General features: G+C 35.3%; 1 protein-coding gene across 1 annotated transcript; it reads left to right on the top strand.

Moving 5' to 3' along the window:
* The first annotated feature begins 1,333 nt into the window (after positions 1-1,333).
* LOC145673458 (uncharacterized) lies at positions 1,334-16,174 on the top strand. Its single transcript, XM_081743178.1, has 3 exons — positions 1,334-1,936; positions 7,306-7,459; positions 9,558-16,174. The coding sequence occupies exons 1-3, from the start codon at positions 1,382-1,384 to the stop codon at positions 10,040-10,042; spliced, it is 1,194 nt and encodes a 397-aa protein (XP_081599304.1). The 5' UTR covers positions 1,334-1,381; the 3' UTR covers positions 10,043-16,174.
* The last annotated feature ends 3,246 nt before the right edge of the window (positions 16,175-19,420 follow it).

Genomic DNA, 19,420 nt, shown 5'->3' on the forward strand with positions numbered 1-19,420 from the left:
CAAATTAATAGATATATTATATCAAAGTAAATTAGGTTTAAATGTTAGGCAATAGAAAATGTTATTCTGTAATAGGAATTACTACTCGAAGCCTTTGCTACAATTACTAGTTGTTACCATAGCCGAGTGGTCTAAGGCGTTCTGCTTATAAAGCACCCTTCGAACTAAGTTCGAGTCTCCGCCGGGTACAGCACCTTTTTCTCTCTTTTCTTCACCTGTTCTCAATGTTTCTGTCTGTGTTCTTGTCGGATTCGATTAAATAGAATTTCGAATAGAGATCAATATATATGATAAATAATCATTTATTTCCGAATCTGCACTCGTACAATATACATTTTCGAGATTTTAATTTTGGAAATGAAGTGTATATAATATTGAATAGTAAAAATTGTAAAATAAAAAAAAAATATTTGTATAAATATTGATTAATTAATTAGAGTTATACATGGCTTTCCAATCAGGATTATATAGAGAGGACTTACTTCTAAGTGAAATCCGAAAACAAACATTTGAGTTTTGATCTGACCCAAAGTTGGTAACTTACAGGATAATTTATACATGATTGGTATTGTAATTTTTATGCTTTTATTATAATCCTCTATAAGTTATGAATTTACCAATTCAAAATATAGAACGAGAAACAAGTGTAATATTATATTTGTTACGAAAAGCTTTTAAGCAATGATGCTTTCAGGACGTGATCTGAGGGAGAATTTGAGACCCCTCTCGAGCTAAGAAATTTCCGCCTTCAGGACCATATATTCGATCGTGCTCAATGTGGACTACCAATGTTTGCCCTCCACCCGCATATTGAAATTCCCCCCGAGGATAATTTTCTGAAGTCACCACTGTTTATAAATAGTTTTTCGTTACAAATCAGAGGATAATGGAGTAGTGAGTATACTTCATTTTTTTTTTTAAGCTATAAACTTAAGATTCGCTATTCATATAATGTTCCGTTCTAATCGAATTTGAAACAAAAGAAGTTTTCAATGAGTTACTCAAAGAAATATTTTCAGCCTCCGGATGAAAATAGGAAGACACTTAAAAAAGAAACAACTTGCTACCAGGTTTGAACACACAAACATGTGATTGGTAGTGTATCGACCCAAACCACTCGACCGTTTTGTATGCCTTTGCACAACTTCTTTTGCCTTTTGTGAAAGCAGTTTACTGTTCCATACTCGCTTTTGTTTATTCCGATACGACTATGAGTTCTCAGTAAATATTTGGACGTTACAGCTCTTGCAATGTATAAAAGTGTTTTTAGAATAAATCACAATCGATATTATGTACTAATAACATATGTGAAACAGGTTGAATTCGTGAAATGATTGAGGTTGGAGTGAGCGTAAATGTTTTCATAGTTAGGAGCCTGGTTATGCAAACCCGCTTAACGTGGGGATTTAATTTTGTGAAATTTGGTACTAACATCCTTAAAGATGGCCCATCAAAGGCTGTAACGACTCAAACGTACGCATTTTGGACTCAGGAAATTAAGAAGTTATTTCCTAGTGAGCTAGAATCTGTTTATTTTACCAGAACTTTCCACAGAAGTGAAAAGGGAATGGTGAATCGTGCTATAGGAAAGCTACCAGATATGATACACAATCTTAAAAGAAAAGGCAGAGATAGTGGTCTAATTCCTCGTCGCCGGCTTTCTACATCACCATCTGTAAGTCCACGGTCACCATTATCTCAGTCTTCAAGACTTAGCCCAGACATATTTTCTTCCTGGCCCGAAGAAATTGAGGCACAGGTAGAGGAAAACCTACAATGGTTAAGACATTGTAGTGAGCCTTGGCAGGTAGCAGAAAATAAATGGTTGCAAACGACAAGGCAACGCCTATCCAGGCTTATGTCCGAAGATGGTCCTTCAATTGCGGAATACTTACACGAGTTCCAGCCCCTCACAAAACCTTTGGGATACAAATTGGTAAGAAAACGAAATACATTTTTTTTTAAATAGATTAGTATCGCAAATACAGGGTGAGGTAAAGTTCAGCACCACCCTTGTATTTTTGTGAAAAGGCTTGCGAAAAGACGATGCAACTTTGGATGTGGTTAATTGTTGTGAGTGCGCACCAGTTGGTACCATTTGACATCATGACGGTCATCTTGAAATGCACCATTTTGAATTCAGGTTCAGTATTTCAGGTAGGAAGAGGGATATGCGAAAAACAATTTGATACTAAAATGTTACCAGAAAATACGAATCTGAAGTTATTTTTCACCTAAATTTAACCACTAATAAAATTTTGTGAAGTAAACATTGCATATTGCATCATGGAATGGGTTTTGATTTGTCTTTTTAGTTGATGTAACATAGCTATCACCCTCCAAGAAAGGATTGAAATTGTTATCAACAGTGGGGAACGCAGTGCCAGAGAGATCGCTAATGATTTCAATGCCCAGCATCCAGCAAGGAACAACATTGCACATACAGAGTGTCGCGTATTTTGGAATGTTGCTGTTTCTGCGTCTGTGCACGACAAACAACGCACTAGACACCCGATGACTAGAACAGAACGGCAGTTGTTGCGTCCTTGGTAAAAAGCCAGAAACGCAGTACCACACGTTTTCCTTAAGTTCCAGGTGTTAATCAGAAATCGATACTCCGTGTGTTGCACACAAACGTTATTCATACAAACTTCAACTGCAGCAGTACCTAATGAAGGATGACCCACATAGGAGAATTCAACTTGCAGAATGGGTTGGAATCAAATGTAACGAGGATCCCACGTTTCCTCTGAGTATGTTGTTTAGTAATAAAGCTCTGCACAGTTCCCCGTTTCCCCGACCTGATACCCTTAGACTTTTACCTGTGGAGCCTCTCAAAGCCCTTGTTTATCAAGAAAAAATCACTTATCTCCGACATTTTGAACAATGAATCAGGTACTTTGCGGATCTGTGACGCCGGAAGTGTTATTACGTGTCGATCAGTACTGAAAAAAGTATTGTATTATGTGTAGCCCACACGGGGAACACATAGAACATATCTTGTATTAACCCATATGCAATGTTTACTTAACAAAATTTTATTACTGATTAGAATTAGGTGAAAATAACTTCAGATTCGTATTTCTGGTGAAATTTTAGCCTTAAATCATGTGAAATGTCCCTCTTCCCATTAGAAATATTGAATCCTCCTGAATTCAAAATGGAGGATTTCAAGATGGCCGCCATGATGCTTAATGGTGCCTTCTGTACGTTCCCACCCCAACTATCCACATTCAAAATTTCGTCATCTTTCCTCAAGCCGTTTTAAAAATATAAAGGTGGTGCTGGACTTTTGCCTCACTCTGTACAATAAACAAAAAGTCACATTCCATGTAAAAGCATTTATTTAAAAATTGCTAATTCCGTCATCCATTGACCTAAAAATTAGTGGCCGTAATGTGGTTGGTTGGTTTCAAGTTTAACGTCTCTTTCAGCAGCAAGACTATATAAGACGGGACCTACTGATTAACGTGAAATCCGAACCACATGAGCTCCCGCAGGGAATCGAACCCAGGTCTTGTACGCCAAAGGCGCGTACACTAACCGCTTAGCCACGAAGGAGCTCTAATTCATATGTGAATTTTGTAATAACCAGAACATATTATTATACTGGAATGAATTAGAAACTTGTAGAAAATTAAATTACAAAGTTTGGTACCAGTTTACGAAGTGCACAGTTTTGTATTCATTGAAATTATAATTTTGATATTGTTAGTAACTACATTAACTTCATTAGTTCATGAAAAGTCCAACATAAACGTTTTTTCCGTGCGTAAAGTTTCCTTTAGTGATATTAGTTCTTTTCTTAGACATACTTTTCGCCTATTAAGTATTTGGCTATATTTAGCACAATTTTGATGATCAGTCAGTATGTGCACGGCACGTGACGTTTGGGCACTGAACAGTTGGGCGCGAGTTAAATTAAAAGTCATTATGTTAGGCACTGAATACTAAGTTCGAATCAAGATATCACAAGGTGTCTACTGTAGTGGAAGTTCTTGAATTATACTGGATTTGTTTTACATACTAGAAATACTGGAATTTCAAAATTCTAAAAACTTAATTAACAATTAAATTTTATAAATTTAAGTTTCAGGCAAAATGTTAAGTGTGCTTTTTATTTGATAACTTCTCAAGCCAAAGGTAAGTAAACCAGACTAGATAGGATTGACTGCATTACATACATAGTGAGCCTATTCCATTAAAAAAACTTAAAGCAGGCCTACTACTGTAGTTATGCAGTAAGTATGGATGTCAAACACACTTTTAGTGGCTAAATGATCAATATATGTACACTCAACTATTATTTTTCACTTTGAAATCCTTCTTTTTTTCTTTCGCCACTTTCTTTAATGCAGATTAAATGCTTACAATAGGACGAAAGAAAAGTGTGTTAAGTTTTGACTTTTATATTGGAATGTTAATAATAATAATAATAAAAAAAGCCAGAAATACGGCATACTGCAGTTCCTAAACTCAATGTCTTCAACACCCTGTATTAACATCTTTCCCTCAACTCGATTAGGATTTAGATTTTTAGATTTCTGGGCTCTCGACATCTAAGGCTATTTAGCCCGTCATGTTTGAAGGATGACATCTCTCGGCGAGCACACTATCCGGGGGAAGCAAGGAAGCGGCCTGGGACCTATAAGTTAGATACCACCCCTGCATTTGCCTGGTGTGAATGAGGAAAACCCAGGAAAACGTCATTCAGGGTGGCTGGCCTGAAAGAGCGTGTTACACTTTTTCGACCGAGTGCCCCCTCCGGGAATCGAACCCGGGACCGTTCGCACCAAAGGCGAAAGCGTTAGCGACTACGCTACGCGGTGCCACTTCCCTCAACTCGAGTGCGCGGAAATCTTTTGTTGGACTTAATGAAGAGAAGAGTTTGGTAAACGTAATACGAAAGAAAACAAATTTTAATATTCATAAGTATGTAATTATTAACTTTTTAAAATAATAAAAAAATAATATGTTTTAACATTAAGAAAATTATTAACAGTTCATCTGATTCCTTCATTTCCTAGTTTTTTTTATATATAATACAAAAATTAGGTTAATATGTTAAAGTACAAGAATCGTGAATAAGCGAAAACTCAATCCATGACGAGGTTAGGCAACAAATGCCACAAACGCATTAAACTATTTAATTTAGATGAATAAATAAGATAGAGATAGAAAATAGATAAATGAGGTGAAATAAAGATAGAAGTGTAGGAAATGAATATATCTTGAATTGCGCATAGTTTTCAGTGCAGGAAGTGTATATATATATCTTGATTCGCGCTTAGTTTTCAGTACCTAGCTTACTTTATATGTCGTATATTATGAGAGAGAAAAAAATGACGAGGTGAATTGCATACGCTGTGTAGTGTTACGTAAACCAAAAGTGTCAAGGACATCAAGTCTATGATAGGGGATTGATGAATACCACAAACCCATATTGGAAGATGGTATTGCTAAATATAAAATCAGGAAGCATCGTGAAATAACTTGCTGCAACGAGCAGATGTGTGACTTCTCATGTAGAGATAAAAGTTGTGATATGCGTATACAATTGTATGCTAAATGGCACGTACAGTTCTTTTGTAAGAACTACTATCAATGTTACCAACAGAGCAACATGTCACTATGATCTTTATTTGCTTTTAATGAAGGGAATAAGATTTATCATTTCCATATTAGTTTTCTAATTTCGCTAATTTTTCTGCAGTTGTTAGGTACAAGGTTCAATACTTAGTGAAGAATCGAACTCCTGTATGGAGCGTGCGAATGACAATTGTTTTACACGTTCATAAATTAATGCCAAACAAAACAATATTTCATGCTATTCTCCTTTTTTAGGTATGTACAGTCACGAACGTTAATAAATGGAGGTTGGAGCCAAAAGAAATAATGGCTTCAGCCTCCATTTATTAATGTTCGTAAGTGTACAAGCAGGGACGTACGGAAGGGGGGGGACACGGGGGTCCGGACCCCCCCCCCGAAATTTCGACTTTTTAAAAATTTAGCCTAATTTTAGGGGCAATTTTAGCAATTTTAATATAAAATAGCTTCATATTTAGTTTGAACCCCCCCCGAAATTAATTCCTGGGTACGCTACTGTGTACAAGGGTCCCTGTGACCTATCGCTTACATCCAGGAGCAATCCTTACTGTACCTGAGTGCGAGATACAACGAGTTTGGAATTACAGTTCAACAGAAAACCTTTTATATTTGTTCTCGATGAAAATTGAGTATTTATAGCTTGATAGCCAGTTAGGATCACTCACCGTAGTACCAATACATGCTTTGTTGTTGTCTCGACATTTCTTTGTATGTGGAAAATTATTATCGTTTCATTTCTTTCCCCTCCAAGTAAAATATAGTACTCGGAGTAAACTATAGCATATTTGCATATATGGTTGCATTGTTGTAAACCAATACGTAAAAAAATGTATTTTTAACTGTATTCGATTATATACAACTGTGTGCCATTACGTTATAACCAAGATTGACCCGAGATCATGTTTCACTTCTGGAACATGAAGGGTTACACACGAGACGTTGGTAGTACTATATACAGGGTGGCCCAAAAGTAGGTATACATTCCCGTACTGATCGGCTCATGGCATTTTATATCATTTACTTATTGTTATCCATACAAGTATTAACTTAGTTTCTTCATTGTTTGTTTTTATTTTTTTTTCACTTATATCTTAAGCTCGGAATAAATCGAAGCAAATAAATTCATTATCTTAATCAGTTAAAATGTCATACTTGACCGATGCAGGCCTGTATACCTACTTGTGGGCCACTCTATATATCGACAATTAAGTACTTGTAAAAACTGGTTCGAAGAACATGACAGTGGATTTACATTAATGCACTGGCCTGTAAATAGCCCGGATATGAACCCTATTGAAAATGTGGAGAAGCGGGTTCGTTTTACATGACCTTGTTGTCCATTTATTTTTGTTTTATGAAAACAATAGGGAGTAAACACTCTTTAATGGAACTCTTCAGTTACTAGTAATAGTTATATCTTGTGAAAGTTCTGAATACAAAGAAACACAATAACATTGCAACTTCTCCCTTATATATTAATTGTATTGTAGAAATTATTTGCCGAGAAGAAATAGGGAAAATTAACATTTCTCTTTTTCTTTTCGAAAAGAATTTAGCGTATTAGAATAAAAGCTATTTCTTTTTAAATATGGTTAGTTTACGTTATGTAAAATTTAATATGAGTATATATGTATATATTTGTTGTTTCTTTAATTGTACTTCTAGTATTTGAAATAATCATTTACTTTTTATCAACAGCTGCTGAAAGATTTTGAAGCATCATATCCAGAGCATGTCAATGCCCTTTTCGAGAAATTTCCTCTAATAAAAGCTAAGTTGTTTGATATCGCTAGTAGACGACCAGCATTAAGAAGGGATAAGTTCGTAACAACGTTGCTCGAAAGTCAGGATGGTGAGTTTTGTATCATATCGTAGAGTGTGATAATTGTTTTCTGAATATGTTCTCTTAGAAAGCACTTCAGTTAATTTTCTTTTGTCTTTATGCAACGGGCTAATGACGCCAGTTTGGACTGTGGTAAATAGCCATTGCTGTCAATTTGTTAACTAGATGAGCAACACTCTCCCCTCCCCTATTTAGAAACAACGGTGTAAGAAATTGGGAAGTTATCAAATACCAATTGTTGAGCAGGTTTGCCCCTTCAGTAAAACCACAATAAAGTAAGGAAAACTATACTTTTCACTGTGATTCACGTCGTGTTGCTTAAAGTTGACGTTATTACTCCTTACTTTTTGATGGAGTAATCTGATGTGGTATTGTCTGAAAACTTGTAAGAAATAGTACTATTTTAAACGGAAAGTGTTTATTATTCGATTATTAGTTTTTGCAAACATACATTGGTCTTGTTTGATTCATTAGAAAATATCAGAATAGAGCTAGAGCTAACCAGGTTGCCAAAATGTAATGTCAGGTTTCTGGGACTAAGGTCTTGGAGAAAGGAAGTCATAAGTCAGAATTCGTGGTAAGAAACACGCAACAGGATGAAAGCCAGCAACATCCAAAAACCACCAACACGGATTCGCAGTGTCTCTTCTCGACGACTCTCTCGTGTGGACCCGGTAGAGCAGTTATCGGTCTTTCCTTCGACCAGGATTTACTTCTGTTTCCACAAAGAATCTTAACTTTTGATAGTGCAGCTAGTAGACACTCTAGTTACTGTGTGCGCAAGGAAAGGTGGCTTCTGACAGTTCGGTGGAGCACGTAGAATACTGGAAGCGCTGTTGCCAGACGTTGCAACAGAGACAGCAGCTCTGGGGACAAACTTAAGACATTTAACAAGTCGTCTCAACTACCGGCAACAGCGCGATCAGTGACCTTCGTTGCCTAGCAACAGCGTGAAAGAATACTGCTGTGATTGGCGAACAATCTTCCCTCTCGTTTTGTTTACAACATGTGCAGCTATCTGTCAGAGGCCACCTTTCAGTAACTCAATAATAGAGACAAGAACTGCCACCATCATGTGGATAGACGAATAGGGTACGAAATGAAATTACAAGTTCTACGTGCCACGATTATGCCCGCCATGCTGAAGGAGATGGTGATGATGAGGAATGAAATGGTGGAATAAAGAAAGTGAGAGGAAACGGGAGAACCCCGAGAAAACCCACGCACACGGTGCTTGTCCACCACAAAGTTCACTTGGCAAAGCTGGGATCAAACCAAGGACCCATGCACCAGAGGTGAACGTTCTACCACAGCTAACGTGGTCCTACGAGTAGGCTACGAATGCACAAATTTATTCCTATGTCTTACTGCTGATGCTGACTGCCGAATTCTTGGATAACACCTCTCCTCGGACAACCTCGTTGACTCAAGATGCCACGAGGTCATCATTGGTAGCAGAGAATTGGTCTTGGTAGCGATCACATCCAGGACATCATCTCAGAAATATGACCACAGCCAACGCCACAGTAACATTAAGTTCAATACAGCAAAAACGACAGCCACTGCTTGTAGGTCAGGTCAGTACCAGAAACAATACGTAGTTTGCCAATACAGCTAGGCGAACATAAACAATTACACATTCATTTTCACAGCTAGAAAGATAAAATTCACGAAATATGAGTGAAACATTACGCCTAAAATAATTCAGTGTTTTATTCAACTCTTTCTCTCCTCCTGTATCTAAATCGGAGTTACATCTCAATTCGTATAACCATTCACTAACTCATTATTATTATTATTATTATTTATTTATTTATTAATTTTTTTTTATTGCGAAAGTATGTATCATCTGATCATTTTCTTACGAAAAGAAGGAAATGCTAGTACAGTTAGAATAAGATGTCATTGATATTTTCAGAATTTAATCATTTGTGTTTTAAATAGGTATCTGGTTAGGACCATTTTCATGATATTAAGTCTTAAAGTTGATGTCACAGTTTCATTTAGAAATTGGTAAAATAACACATGACGAATAAATCTATGAATCTGTACAGTTTCCGCATATTGCTCATCTTAACCAATTTTTTACTTTTATCTTTGTTTTTAGCTGATGAAGAGACGTCAAACATTGCCGCGTTCCACCTCATCCCATTTCTTCTTTCGTCCTCAAATATCAAGTGTTCAAAGACAAACGTGTGGAAACCAACAAAGGTAGAAGTGCTGGAAGGTTTCATTACACATGTTGTTCGCAATTCTGAAGTTGTCTCATCACTGGAAGCTAGAAGAAAGAAGGCAGCAGCTATTGGGATAACGCTCCAGCCATTTCTCTTATTGGTGGGTGAATCTCTTAGAAGTATAACTTCCTACTTTGTTGTCGTTGAGGACGTTATTTACAATTTGCCCAACATAACAGCGGCTGTTGATACTTGTTACAAAGTAATGTGGGCAACAAACGCTTCCTATCCTGTTGAGTGTCATTCTGTGTGGATGTTCATTCAGAAATCTTGCTATAATATGCAGTCGCCACAGGATAAGCAATGTACATCAGTAAATACCTTACTGAGTCTTGTAGGCACAATTCAGTGTGATTGAATCAAAGGTCTGTAATTGGCTATTTTTTCTTTATATTATTTCATTTATTGTTGTTAACACTTTTATTACTATTTCAAGGATTAGAGATTTCTGTTAATGTAACTATATTTATTGGAAAAGATGGTTCTGTGCTTTTTGTGTCATGATAATGTAAAGGATTGTAAGGCACTGAGGTTTCACTTTGCATTCAATCATAGCAATCATAAGTTTGACGTCTACAAATGTATTGAAAGGAATTGTTACCGCACATTTCATATTTTTGAGTCCTTTAAAAAACATTTCATAAGAGAGCATTCTTCTGTACATATCAGCAGTGAATCCTTGAAAGAACATTGCACAAAGGTTACTAACAGCATGCCCTCGGATAATTCAATAGAATGTGCTTGTACTAGTAGGAACATGGAAACAGATGAATATTTAAAGGATAAACTTTACACACAAAACCAGCGGACATTTGAGTCTCCCACAGATGAAACAGTAGATTTCGATCTCAATAAATCTCTTGCGATTTTCATTTCTTCTATGTATGCTAACATGCTACTTCCACGAAATGTTGTACAAAATATTTTTAATGACTTCAGTAAGTTCATCGGCGAATCCCTTACCCAAGCAGTAAACAGTTCTCTTGCAAATATTTGCTCAGATGGTTTTCTATCACCTGATGCTTCTAGGGTTGTAACGGAAAATATTCACTTAATACTAACATCTGCAGCAGAAAATTTATCATCAGAATATAAAAGATTGGACTATCTAAGTAGAACGGGCTCTTACATATCACCGCGTCGAGTAGTTATTGGCCAAAGATTAGAGCAAGTTAAAAAGGGTGATGTAATGTGTATGCAGACTGTGGAATGTGAGTGTCAGTTCATTCCCCTTAGAGATGTTCTTAAAAAATTCTTTTCACTTGAGAACGTACTTTCTGAAACTCTTGACTACATGAAAAGTTTACATGAGAATACCTCATGTGTCGAAAATTTTATTCAAGGATCTTTCTGGAGAAGTCGCATGGATCACCATAATAACCGAACATTGATACCGTTGTTCATGGGTTTTGATGATTACGAGACAGGAAATGTTCTTGGTAGCCACAGTGGAGTGCATAAGTTAGGAGCTGTGTATATTTCTGTACCATGTCTACCCCCTTCAAGATCTTCAGCTCTGAGTAACATATTCATAACATTACTGTTCCATTCAGCAGATAGAAAACAGTTTGGAAATAAAGTTGTATTTCGACCCCTCATAGACGAATTTAATTATCTCAGTGACAAAGGTATATTTATTGATATTCCTGCTTTCACAGGCCATATATACTTTGAATTGGCTCTCATTCTTGGCAATAACTTGGGATTACATTCAATAGCAGGCTTTGTTGAGAGCTTCTCTGCGAATTTTTCATGTAGGGTATGTAAAGTCAGTAAAGAAATAATGCACAGTGGCGAAGGGTGATAGTTTCAAGAGGGTAGGCCCAATGTTCTTCTTCTTCTACTACTACTACTACTACTACTACTAATAATAATAATAATAATAATAATAATAATAATAATAATAATAATAATAATAATAATAATAATAATATAGTAAAATGAAACAGATTACACATAAATGTTTTACTACAGAAAAACAAGAAGACGAATTCACATAAATTTAATACAATTGTAGTCCATCGACAGCATTTTTTCTATCCGGATATCAATTTTCATAATGAAATTGACGTATGTGACTCATAGATGATCTTAATTTGCCATAATGAAATTTAATTGTTTTAATTGGCGTGATCGGGTGGGGAAGATGGACTATCACATTATCTGCGCTTCACAAGAAACTTATATTGTTTAGTCTACATGTACTGAAACAAACTCAGATTGTAAAATTTTGTCTTTAATTATATTGTTCAAAACAAAAGACAGGCATTCTATCAAGATATTTTTGTGTGTCACTTAATTCCCCTTTAAAAACAGAATCAATATAAGAAAACAGAATCAACAACAAATATTTTTATACGCTGCTCTTTATTTCAACAACTACATATATATATATTCTACCAATGCATGCAGAACTCTCTTGCCCTATGTTTGTCTATTTTCAACACAGGCATTGTTCTTCGTTCCTTAATAACACATTAATTTTCAAAAGACCACTGACATAGAAGATTCTTTAATAAGAATTATATTACGTATATTCATATTCTCCACGTTTCTTTCATTCACTTTTGCAAAAGTAAGAAAAATATCACGCACAATATCTCAAAAACACACACTCTTTCTAATGAACTCAATGAATCTGATATTGTACAGGTTTGCGCCAACGCAACGGAATAAAGGGGCATTAGTTTGCGATAAGAGGCGTAGCGCCCTTAGAATTGCTTTTTCCAGCTTTTGCGTTGCGTTCGAGTCCGCAAAATTAAGTAAAGTTGGAACGGAATGGAGCCCACGTTATCTTGCTCTTTATTTGTTTGATATATCGAATCGAAATCGAAGGTCTCCAGAGAACGAAAGTCGATAAGCGCTGAGGCCGGTCTCCTTCGCAGGTTATTACTAGCACGTTATCTCGCGGGATTTTCTGAGTAGCTTGGCGGTAGTTCTACTGCCGCCTGAGACACTGCTCGGTGAGCCTCCCAGCAGTGGTGCCAACCACGATTTCTTTATCGAAATATTTTTTTCAACTTAGAAAATATAATGCATTCTGTACAAGGAAAATGAATTAATTTTAAATTATAATTTCTGAAAGTAAATAGGTAGGCCGGGCCTCAGGGCCTCTTACCACCATTCGCCACTGCAAGTGCAATGTTATGAAGACAAAGCATTGTTACGAGATGATATTACCTACGAAACAGACTTACTTACAAATAATCCTTCCATAACAGGTATTACCGAGAGATGCGTGTGGCTCAGTGTGAATGGGTTTAGGCTGTTTGAACAACTAGGAGTAGATATTATGCATGATATATTAGAGGGAGTGGCTAAATATATTATCAGTTACATTTTAGTAGAGTATATACGAACGTATAAACTTATATCGCTCTCCATTCTCAACAGCAGGTTACAGACTTTTAACTACGGGCCTGACAATAGAAACAAATCAAGCTGCCTTAGTATGGAGCATCTGGTGAATAACAATGTTCGTCTATCCGCATCAGAAATGTTAACGTTTCTACGATACTTCGGTTTGCTTCTTGGAGAGTTTGTTCCTAGAGAAAATGGTTTATGGCTCATGTACATAACCTTAAGAAAAATCCTTGATATAGTATTCAGCAGAAGTATTGTTCAAGGCACTGACGAGTTGCTTCAAACTTTGGTGGCAGAACTTAATGAAAAGTATTTAAAATTGACTAAGAAGACACTAAAACCCAAATTTCACAATCTTGTCCACTATCATAGCGCTCTTGTTCAATATGGGCCACTTGTGAACATATGGTCCATGAGGTATGAGGCTAAGCACAGACATTTTGAAATAGCAGCCCGAGCTTCAATGAATAGACGAAATCTTACAAAGACTCTGGCTATAAAGCATCAGTTGCAGTTAAGTCATACCCTAATGAAAGGTAAGCTTCCTGATACACTTTCGACAGGACCCGCCAAGAAAATGCTACTCTGAGATCATGTACGTACAGTCTCATTTACAATTGGATTCTGAAAAGAGTTTAACTATTGTGTCTTGGGCAGACAAATCATCATTGCGATACGAAAAAGGTTCAGTCCTGGTAACTGATGTTTCTGATGATGATTATCTTTTAAATTTTATCATCGTCGAGAAAATTTACGTATATGATTCCGAACACTTGATCTTCTCAGGTAGGAAATTGTGTACTTTGAGCTTCGATGAACATTTTTATGCATATGAAGTAGAAATGGCTTCCCCATGCGAAAATATTCTTCTTTTTCAGAATTCTCTTCTTTCACCCATTCCTAACACTAAATCGGTACTCATGTCTGGGCAGCATTATGTTGTATTGCGTTTTTCACTATAAATGTATATTTATAATATATAGGGTGAACCTGAAAGATGTGCACAAACTTCGGGAGGTGACTCGTTACATCAAAAGAAGACAAAAAGTTCTGCAGTTTTTCGAATCCAGCTTCATTATGGAGATACAGGGTTGCCATCTTGGAATTCAAAATCGACTCCTGAGAATTGTCAACCCCGTATCTCGAAAACGAATTCAATTCGAACGTCTGCAGAAAGACTTTTCTTTTTGTTTTGATCTCGTCATTCATCTCTAGAAGTTCATCCACATGTTTGTATTCAGTTCCAATAGTCAGGAGTCTATTTTGGATTCTAGGTTGGCGTATCACGAAAACGATGGTGAATTCAAGAAACTGCAACAGGACTTTTTCTCTTGTTTTGATCTTAGGAATCACCTCCCGAAGTTCGTGCAGACTTTTCGGAGTTCGTATAAATGTGCCACAAGTATGTCACATTTTGTTCATTAATTAATACATTATCGTAGCCTATCTTATTTCATTGTAAAATTTTTAAATTTTAAAAATATTGTGAACTGTAGCATTTCACAGACGATGAAGAATGTTTGGTTATAAATTTCACTAAAATTGTAAAGTTCTACTATTCACTTAAGACACTGAATAATGCAGAAAATTAATAGTTTTTTTTTTCAAATTGTTTTGTTACTAATTTTATATTAAGATATTTCAATAAGTTACTTTTTAACATAAGGCAGAACCAGTATTACTATTATTATTATAGCGCAGTAGTTGTTGATCTGAGTCAATGAAACTAAGAATGTCACCAGTACAAAACTAACAATTGTCCTACGATGTCTCGAATCTACTAATTGAAATAAATCCAGATGAGATTTGAAACGCCGTAGGATAATTGTTAATTTTGGAGTGATAAGTGACATTCGTAGTTTCATTGGTTGCAAGAGCCAATATTTGAATGTTGGTAATAGATACCTTATTTCTCGTGTGCATCTTTAAAGGAATGTAATCATTTTACACACAAACACACAAGAAGCTAGCTGTTAACCATATAGCATTTAAATATTAATTTTCAACTCAAAAGGAAGAAGAAACTTATCTTAAATAAATTTCGAGTATGCTGTTAGTCTTTTAAAAATGAAATATTTCAAATCTTACCAAATACTGGAATTTCTACAATTTGTTTCATATGTTAGAATTTTAAAGTAATTTGTAAACGTCAGTTTTTCCGTGCAACATTTCAGTTCAGGAGAGGTAGTTCCCCCATGTTCACCGGTGTTCAATTATACCACCCCCATCTACGTTCTTTTTTCTGAGCGAAATTACTTTTCGTATGTAGGAGATAAAAGTAGTTCGCTATTACATGTCTGTTTTTTAGTTCTTGCAGCACATTAAAAGTTCGTTACTATTTTTTTTTTCATTGGATGAATTCCATGCAGTTATAACGTCTGTAAAATTGTCCAATTTTTAATGCTCTTACCATTCGTTGTAGTAGGTCCAGATGCGTATTTGTTTGATATTATTTTTTAGAACGGGTAAATATCATTTACCCATAACATCTGTAAAGATTGTGCCATTTTAATGCGGTTTATTGCAAATAACACGAGAATGATTGCCTTCATTTATCTTTAAAGCAAATATTGGGAATTACGTCCATCTTCCTTTTGGTACAGTCGAACCCGTCACTCCATGTTCGCTGCTGCAGCCCTCAAAGTATCGTACAAGAGTTTGCAATTTCTCTTGTAGTATTAGCTCGCAAATGTTCCAGTATTCGTCGGTTATCATGGTACACAAAATCCTTCTGTTAACTGCATAGCAGGTAATCTGAGGGCATAAAATCAAGAGACCTCGGATTACAAGCTCGTAGAAATGATTCGATCACCAAAGTAACTGCTGATCAGGGCCATATGGCATCTGTCCCATCGTGCTGATAGGCTAGTGAATACGGTAACCGTCTCTTCAGTATCATCCAGTTGGGTTGAACAAATTCATTTAAAAAGTCCATATAACATGCCGTATTCACTCTCCCCCCCAAAAAAAATGGCCCCAGTGGCGTGACGCGTTGCTCACACTACCACAACGAATGGTGCATAAAATGTTCATCTTTTCTGCGTCATTTGCGACAAACCGCATTAAAATTGAACATCTTTTACAGATGTTATGACCGAATAAAATCCACCCATTAAAAAAAAAAAAAGAGTGACATATTCATGTTCTTAGAGCCTATTCCTGTTCACATTGACAATGCGTTTTTGAAAAGTGGAAATGGGGTGGATTCCTTAAAGTTTCTGTTGTTAACTTTCTACCTAAGATGCATTTCTATTAAAATATAAAATATGTTTTCTCTTAACTTTGTGTAGATTTTGGTATTCAATATTTAAGTTTCCTGATTAGGTTTATCAAGTAAAATAAAAAGGAAGCAATTCAGCATCTAAGTTATTTGAGTAAGTCCATTCAAAAATAAAGTTTCTTTTCAATTTTTTATTCTCATGTTAGTGAGATAAAATACTTTTTTTTTTCACAACAGCATTATCGTGCTCTATTCCATGTTATCTTATTGTCAGCTAGAGTCGTCTGATTCTGTAATTATGTGGATTGGACTGTCGGCTTTAAAATTAATTTTTTGTCTTCCCTATATTTCTTTAGTCTCACTATCACAGTTTTCGTCGTTGAATTCTTTTTATTATTACTTCAGCCTTTCTATGCAATGTTGTAAAATTTTCTGTGCGTCACTATATTTTTACAATCCCGATTTTGAGCTATTTAAATGCTACATTGCTATTTCATAGGTTTGAAGTTTGCGTCAATTATAAAGGCAACTGTTATTTGACTATTTTTTTTTTCGTGGAATCTGCTAAGACAAAAAATGTAATTATATTTCTTGGAGAGCAAGCTCTTTAACTTCGAGCTTCAGTAGCTTCGTCTCGTTTCTTTTTTATCTCATTGATTTTTAGAGGAAGTATTCTTCTCTTTTCTTTGAAATGGATCAAATTTTTGATGCTTTGATTTTACTGATTTCGTCCGAATATCTAATGTCCCTTGCTTTGTCAAAATGATGTTTTAGTATATATAAATATATTAGTATTTAAATTGGATTTTATTTATAAATATTAAAAACATACAACTCAAAAATTAGTTTCCACAAAATAAGAGACATTTAAATAGACCTGAAGAAAAAATCAATAAATTAAAACTCTTAAAATCTCAAAGAAACAGAAGACTTCCTCAAATATATCAATGGGCTGGAAAAGAAAAATGGCGGAAGTATTCAAGACCTTTAAATATGGATAGCAGAGTGCTTTTTTTTAATATTGTAATCATTTTAGATATTTTTCTCTTTTTACGTAATGTATGAAGGCTATCTGTGTTGAAACTCAATTTTGTGAAATGCTACATAGTTTTCTTTTAATAAAATCAAAATGTAGTGGTACATCAGAACGTATATTACATATAACTTCTATTGAATGAGAAGGTTCATTACATAGGCTAATATATAAATATATAAGTTAAAAGATGTGCATTGTATTGTGTTAATACAATTTGTGTTTTTAGTGCTTATATAGACCAGATAAAATTGTAATCTATATTGTATGAGACACTTCGCTAATTCTTTTAAAGAATCCCTTTAAAACAGAGGATCTTTGCAAAGTATTATGTTAAATTTTATTTTTATTTTATTTTTGCTGTACATGACTTTATTAGCTTTTTTTTCTATATATAATGGGTATGCACTATGAGTATTACATGCTGTATATGTGGTTATTTTACTTATGATGTAAATTACTTTCTTGTCACATGTTGCCGTCTCATTGTATAAAATTAATGTATAAATCATATAGAAACAAATTAAATAAACAATTATTTACCTACGTAATTGTTATTTCATCTTATATTTCCACGTTTAAAGTGTATTTTAATAAATATTTAAGGTATAGAGTTAGAAGTGATAGCTCAGTCGTTAGTATTTGTATTTGGTGCATTTTAGTGTTTGACTTCTACGAACATATTCATGGGTGTAAGTAAAGCTACACCCTCGCTTCAAGAATACACACATGACGCATTAGGATCGAAAATTTTAAAATTGCCCCACACTTTTGACCATAGCCGGACATAAGTAGACAAGCGATTGCTCCGGCCACCTTTATTTTTCCAAAGTTACAAGAAATGCAAAGACACTTTGGTTTCCAGCGTAGTGTAAGAAAATGAATGCATTCACAGACGCAGGTGTGGAATTGCTCATGCAAAATGTTTAATATTGTGGCCAGTATTTGAACCCTGATTCATATACACATAACCACTAACGACTGAGCTAACTTATATGTTGCAGTATTATTGTATTTTAACCTTCATCCGCTCGCGTACTGCTAATTCACGTTTCCGCTCGCGCCGACGACAATTTGGCCGTCATCGATTATTCACATTTTTCAGCATTGTGCATGATACAAAGTGCATGTTTTGGAGTAATTAGGTTTAGTAAATTAAAACAAATCATTGTTGACCAAAAATATGCATTTAAATTAAATTACAACACGGCTAAATATAAATGAATACACAGTGAACAAAACACGAAACAGAATCTAAGCTAATCAACATCCAAGTCACTGTCCTAGTTGTGAGATTGCTGGTATTTATTGTAAGTAGTAGTAATGATTGGGTGTTTTTTGCACATGCTTTTTCACAATCTGTACATTCAAGGCGGGTCCTAAGCTACTCAACGTCCATGTCACTGTCCTCGTTGTGAGATTGTTGACATGTATTATAAGTAATAGTAATGGCTCAGTGATTTTTGCAGACGTTTTTACCACAATGTTTACATTCAAGGCGAGTTCTGTTGTTTTTTCTCGATCCTCAGAGGTAGCAAATACCTCTTTAAAAAATTAGTTGGACTGGTTCATAGTCGGTAGTTTGCTTTCTGTATTGTGCCAAGAACAGCAGCATTTTTTTTTTTTCAAAGTTGAGATTTTAGAACGAGCTTTCAGGTTTTCATTTATTAGTTCTAATGCTAACTCGTACAGATATGGTCTTCTTGTATTATTTTTGATGTTAGGGCAGTTAAAAATGAAACAGCGAATGAAAAATAATGAAACCTTTACTTACATTTTTATATAAATGCGAAAAAAAAATCACGTTTTCGCTCGCGCTGACGGCAAATTGGCCGTCCACCCTCCACTACCAACTTTGGGATTGTACTGAACCGGAAGTAATCGCTTGTTAGACTGTAACTGCATATAATCTAGAGGGCGAAAGTATAAATAGAGAATACACACCCCTCCAACCATAATCTTAGAACTCTGTGAAGAAGGGCACACAAAAACTAAAAATGACAGCCAATTTGTCGCGGGCGGGAGCGGATGAAGGTTAATTTATTTATTTTACTCTGTGAATAATTTTTTTGAGTTAATTTTATATTCACTATCTATTTGCAACAAATCAAGCAGAATAC

The sequence above is a fragment of the Thermobia domestica genome, chromosome 16, assembly GCF_964235325.1.
Source record: "Thermobia domestica chromosome 16, izTheDome1.hap1.1, whole genome shotgun sequence".
Taxonomy (NCBI): domain Eukaryota; kingdom Metazoa; phylum Arthropoda; class Insecta; order Zygentoma; family Lepismatidae; genus Thermobia; species Thermobia domestica.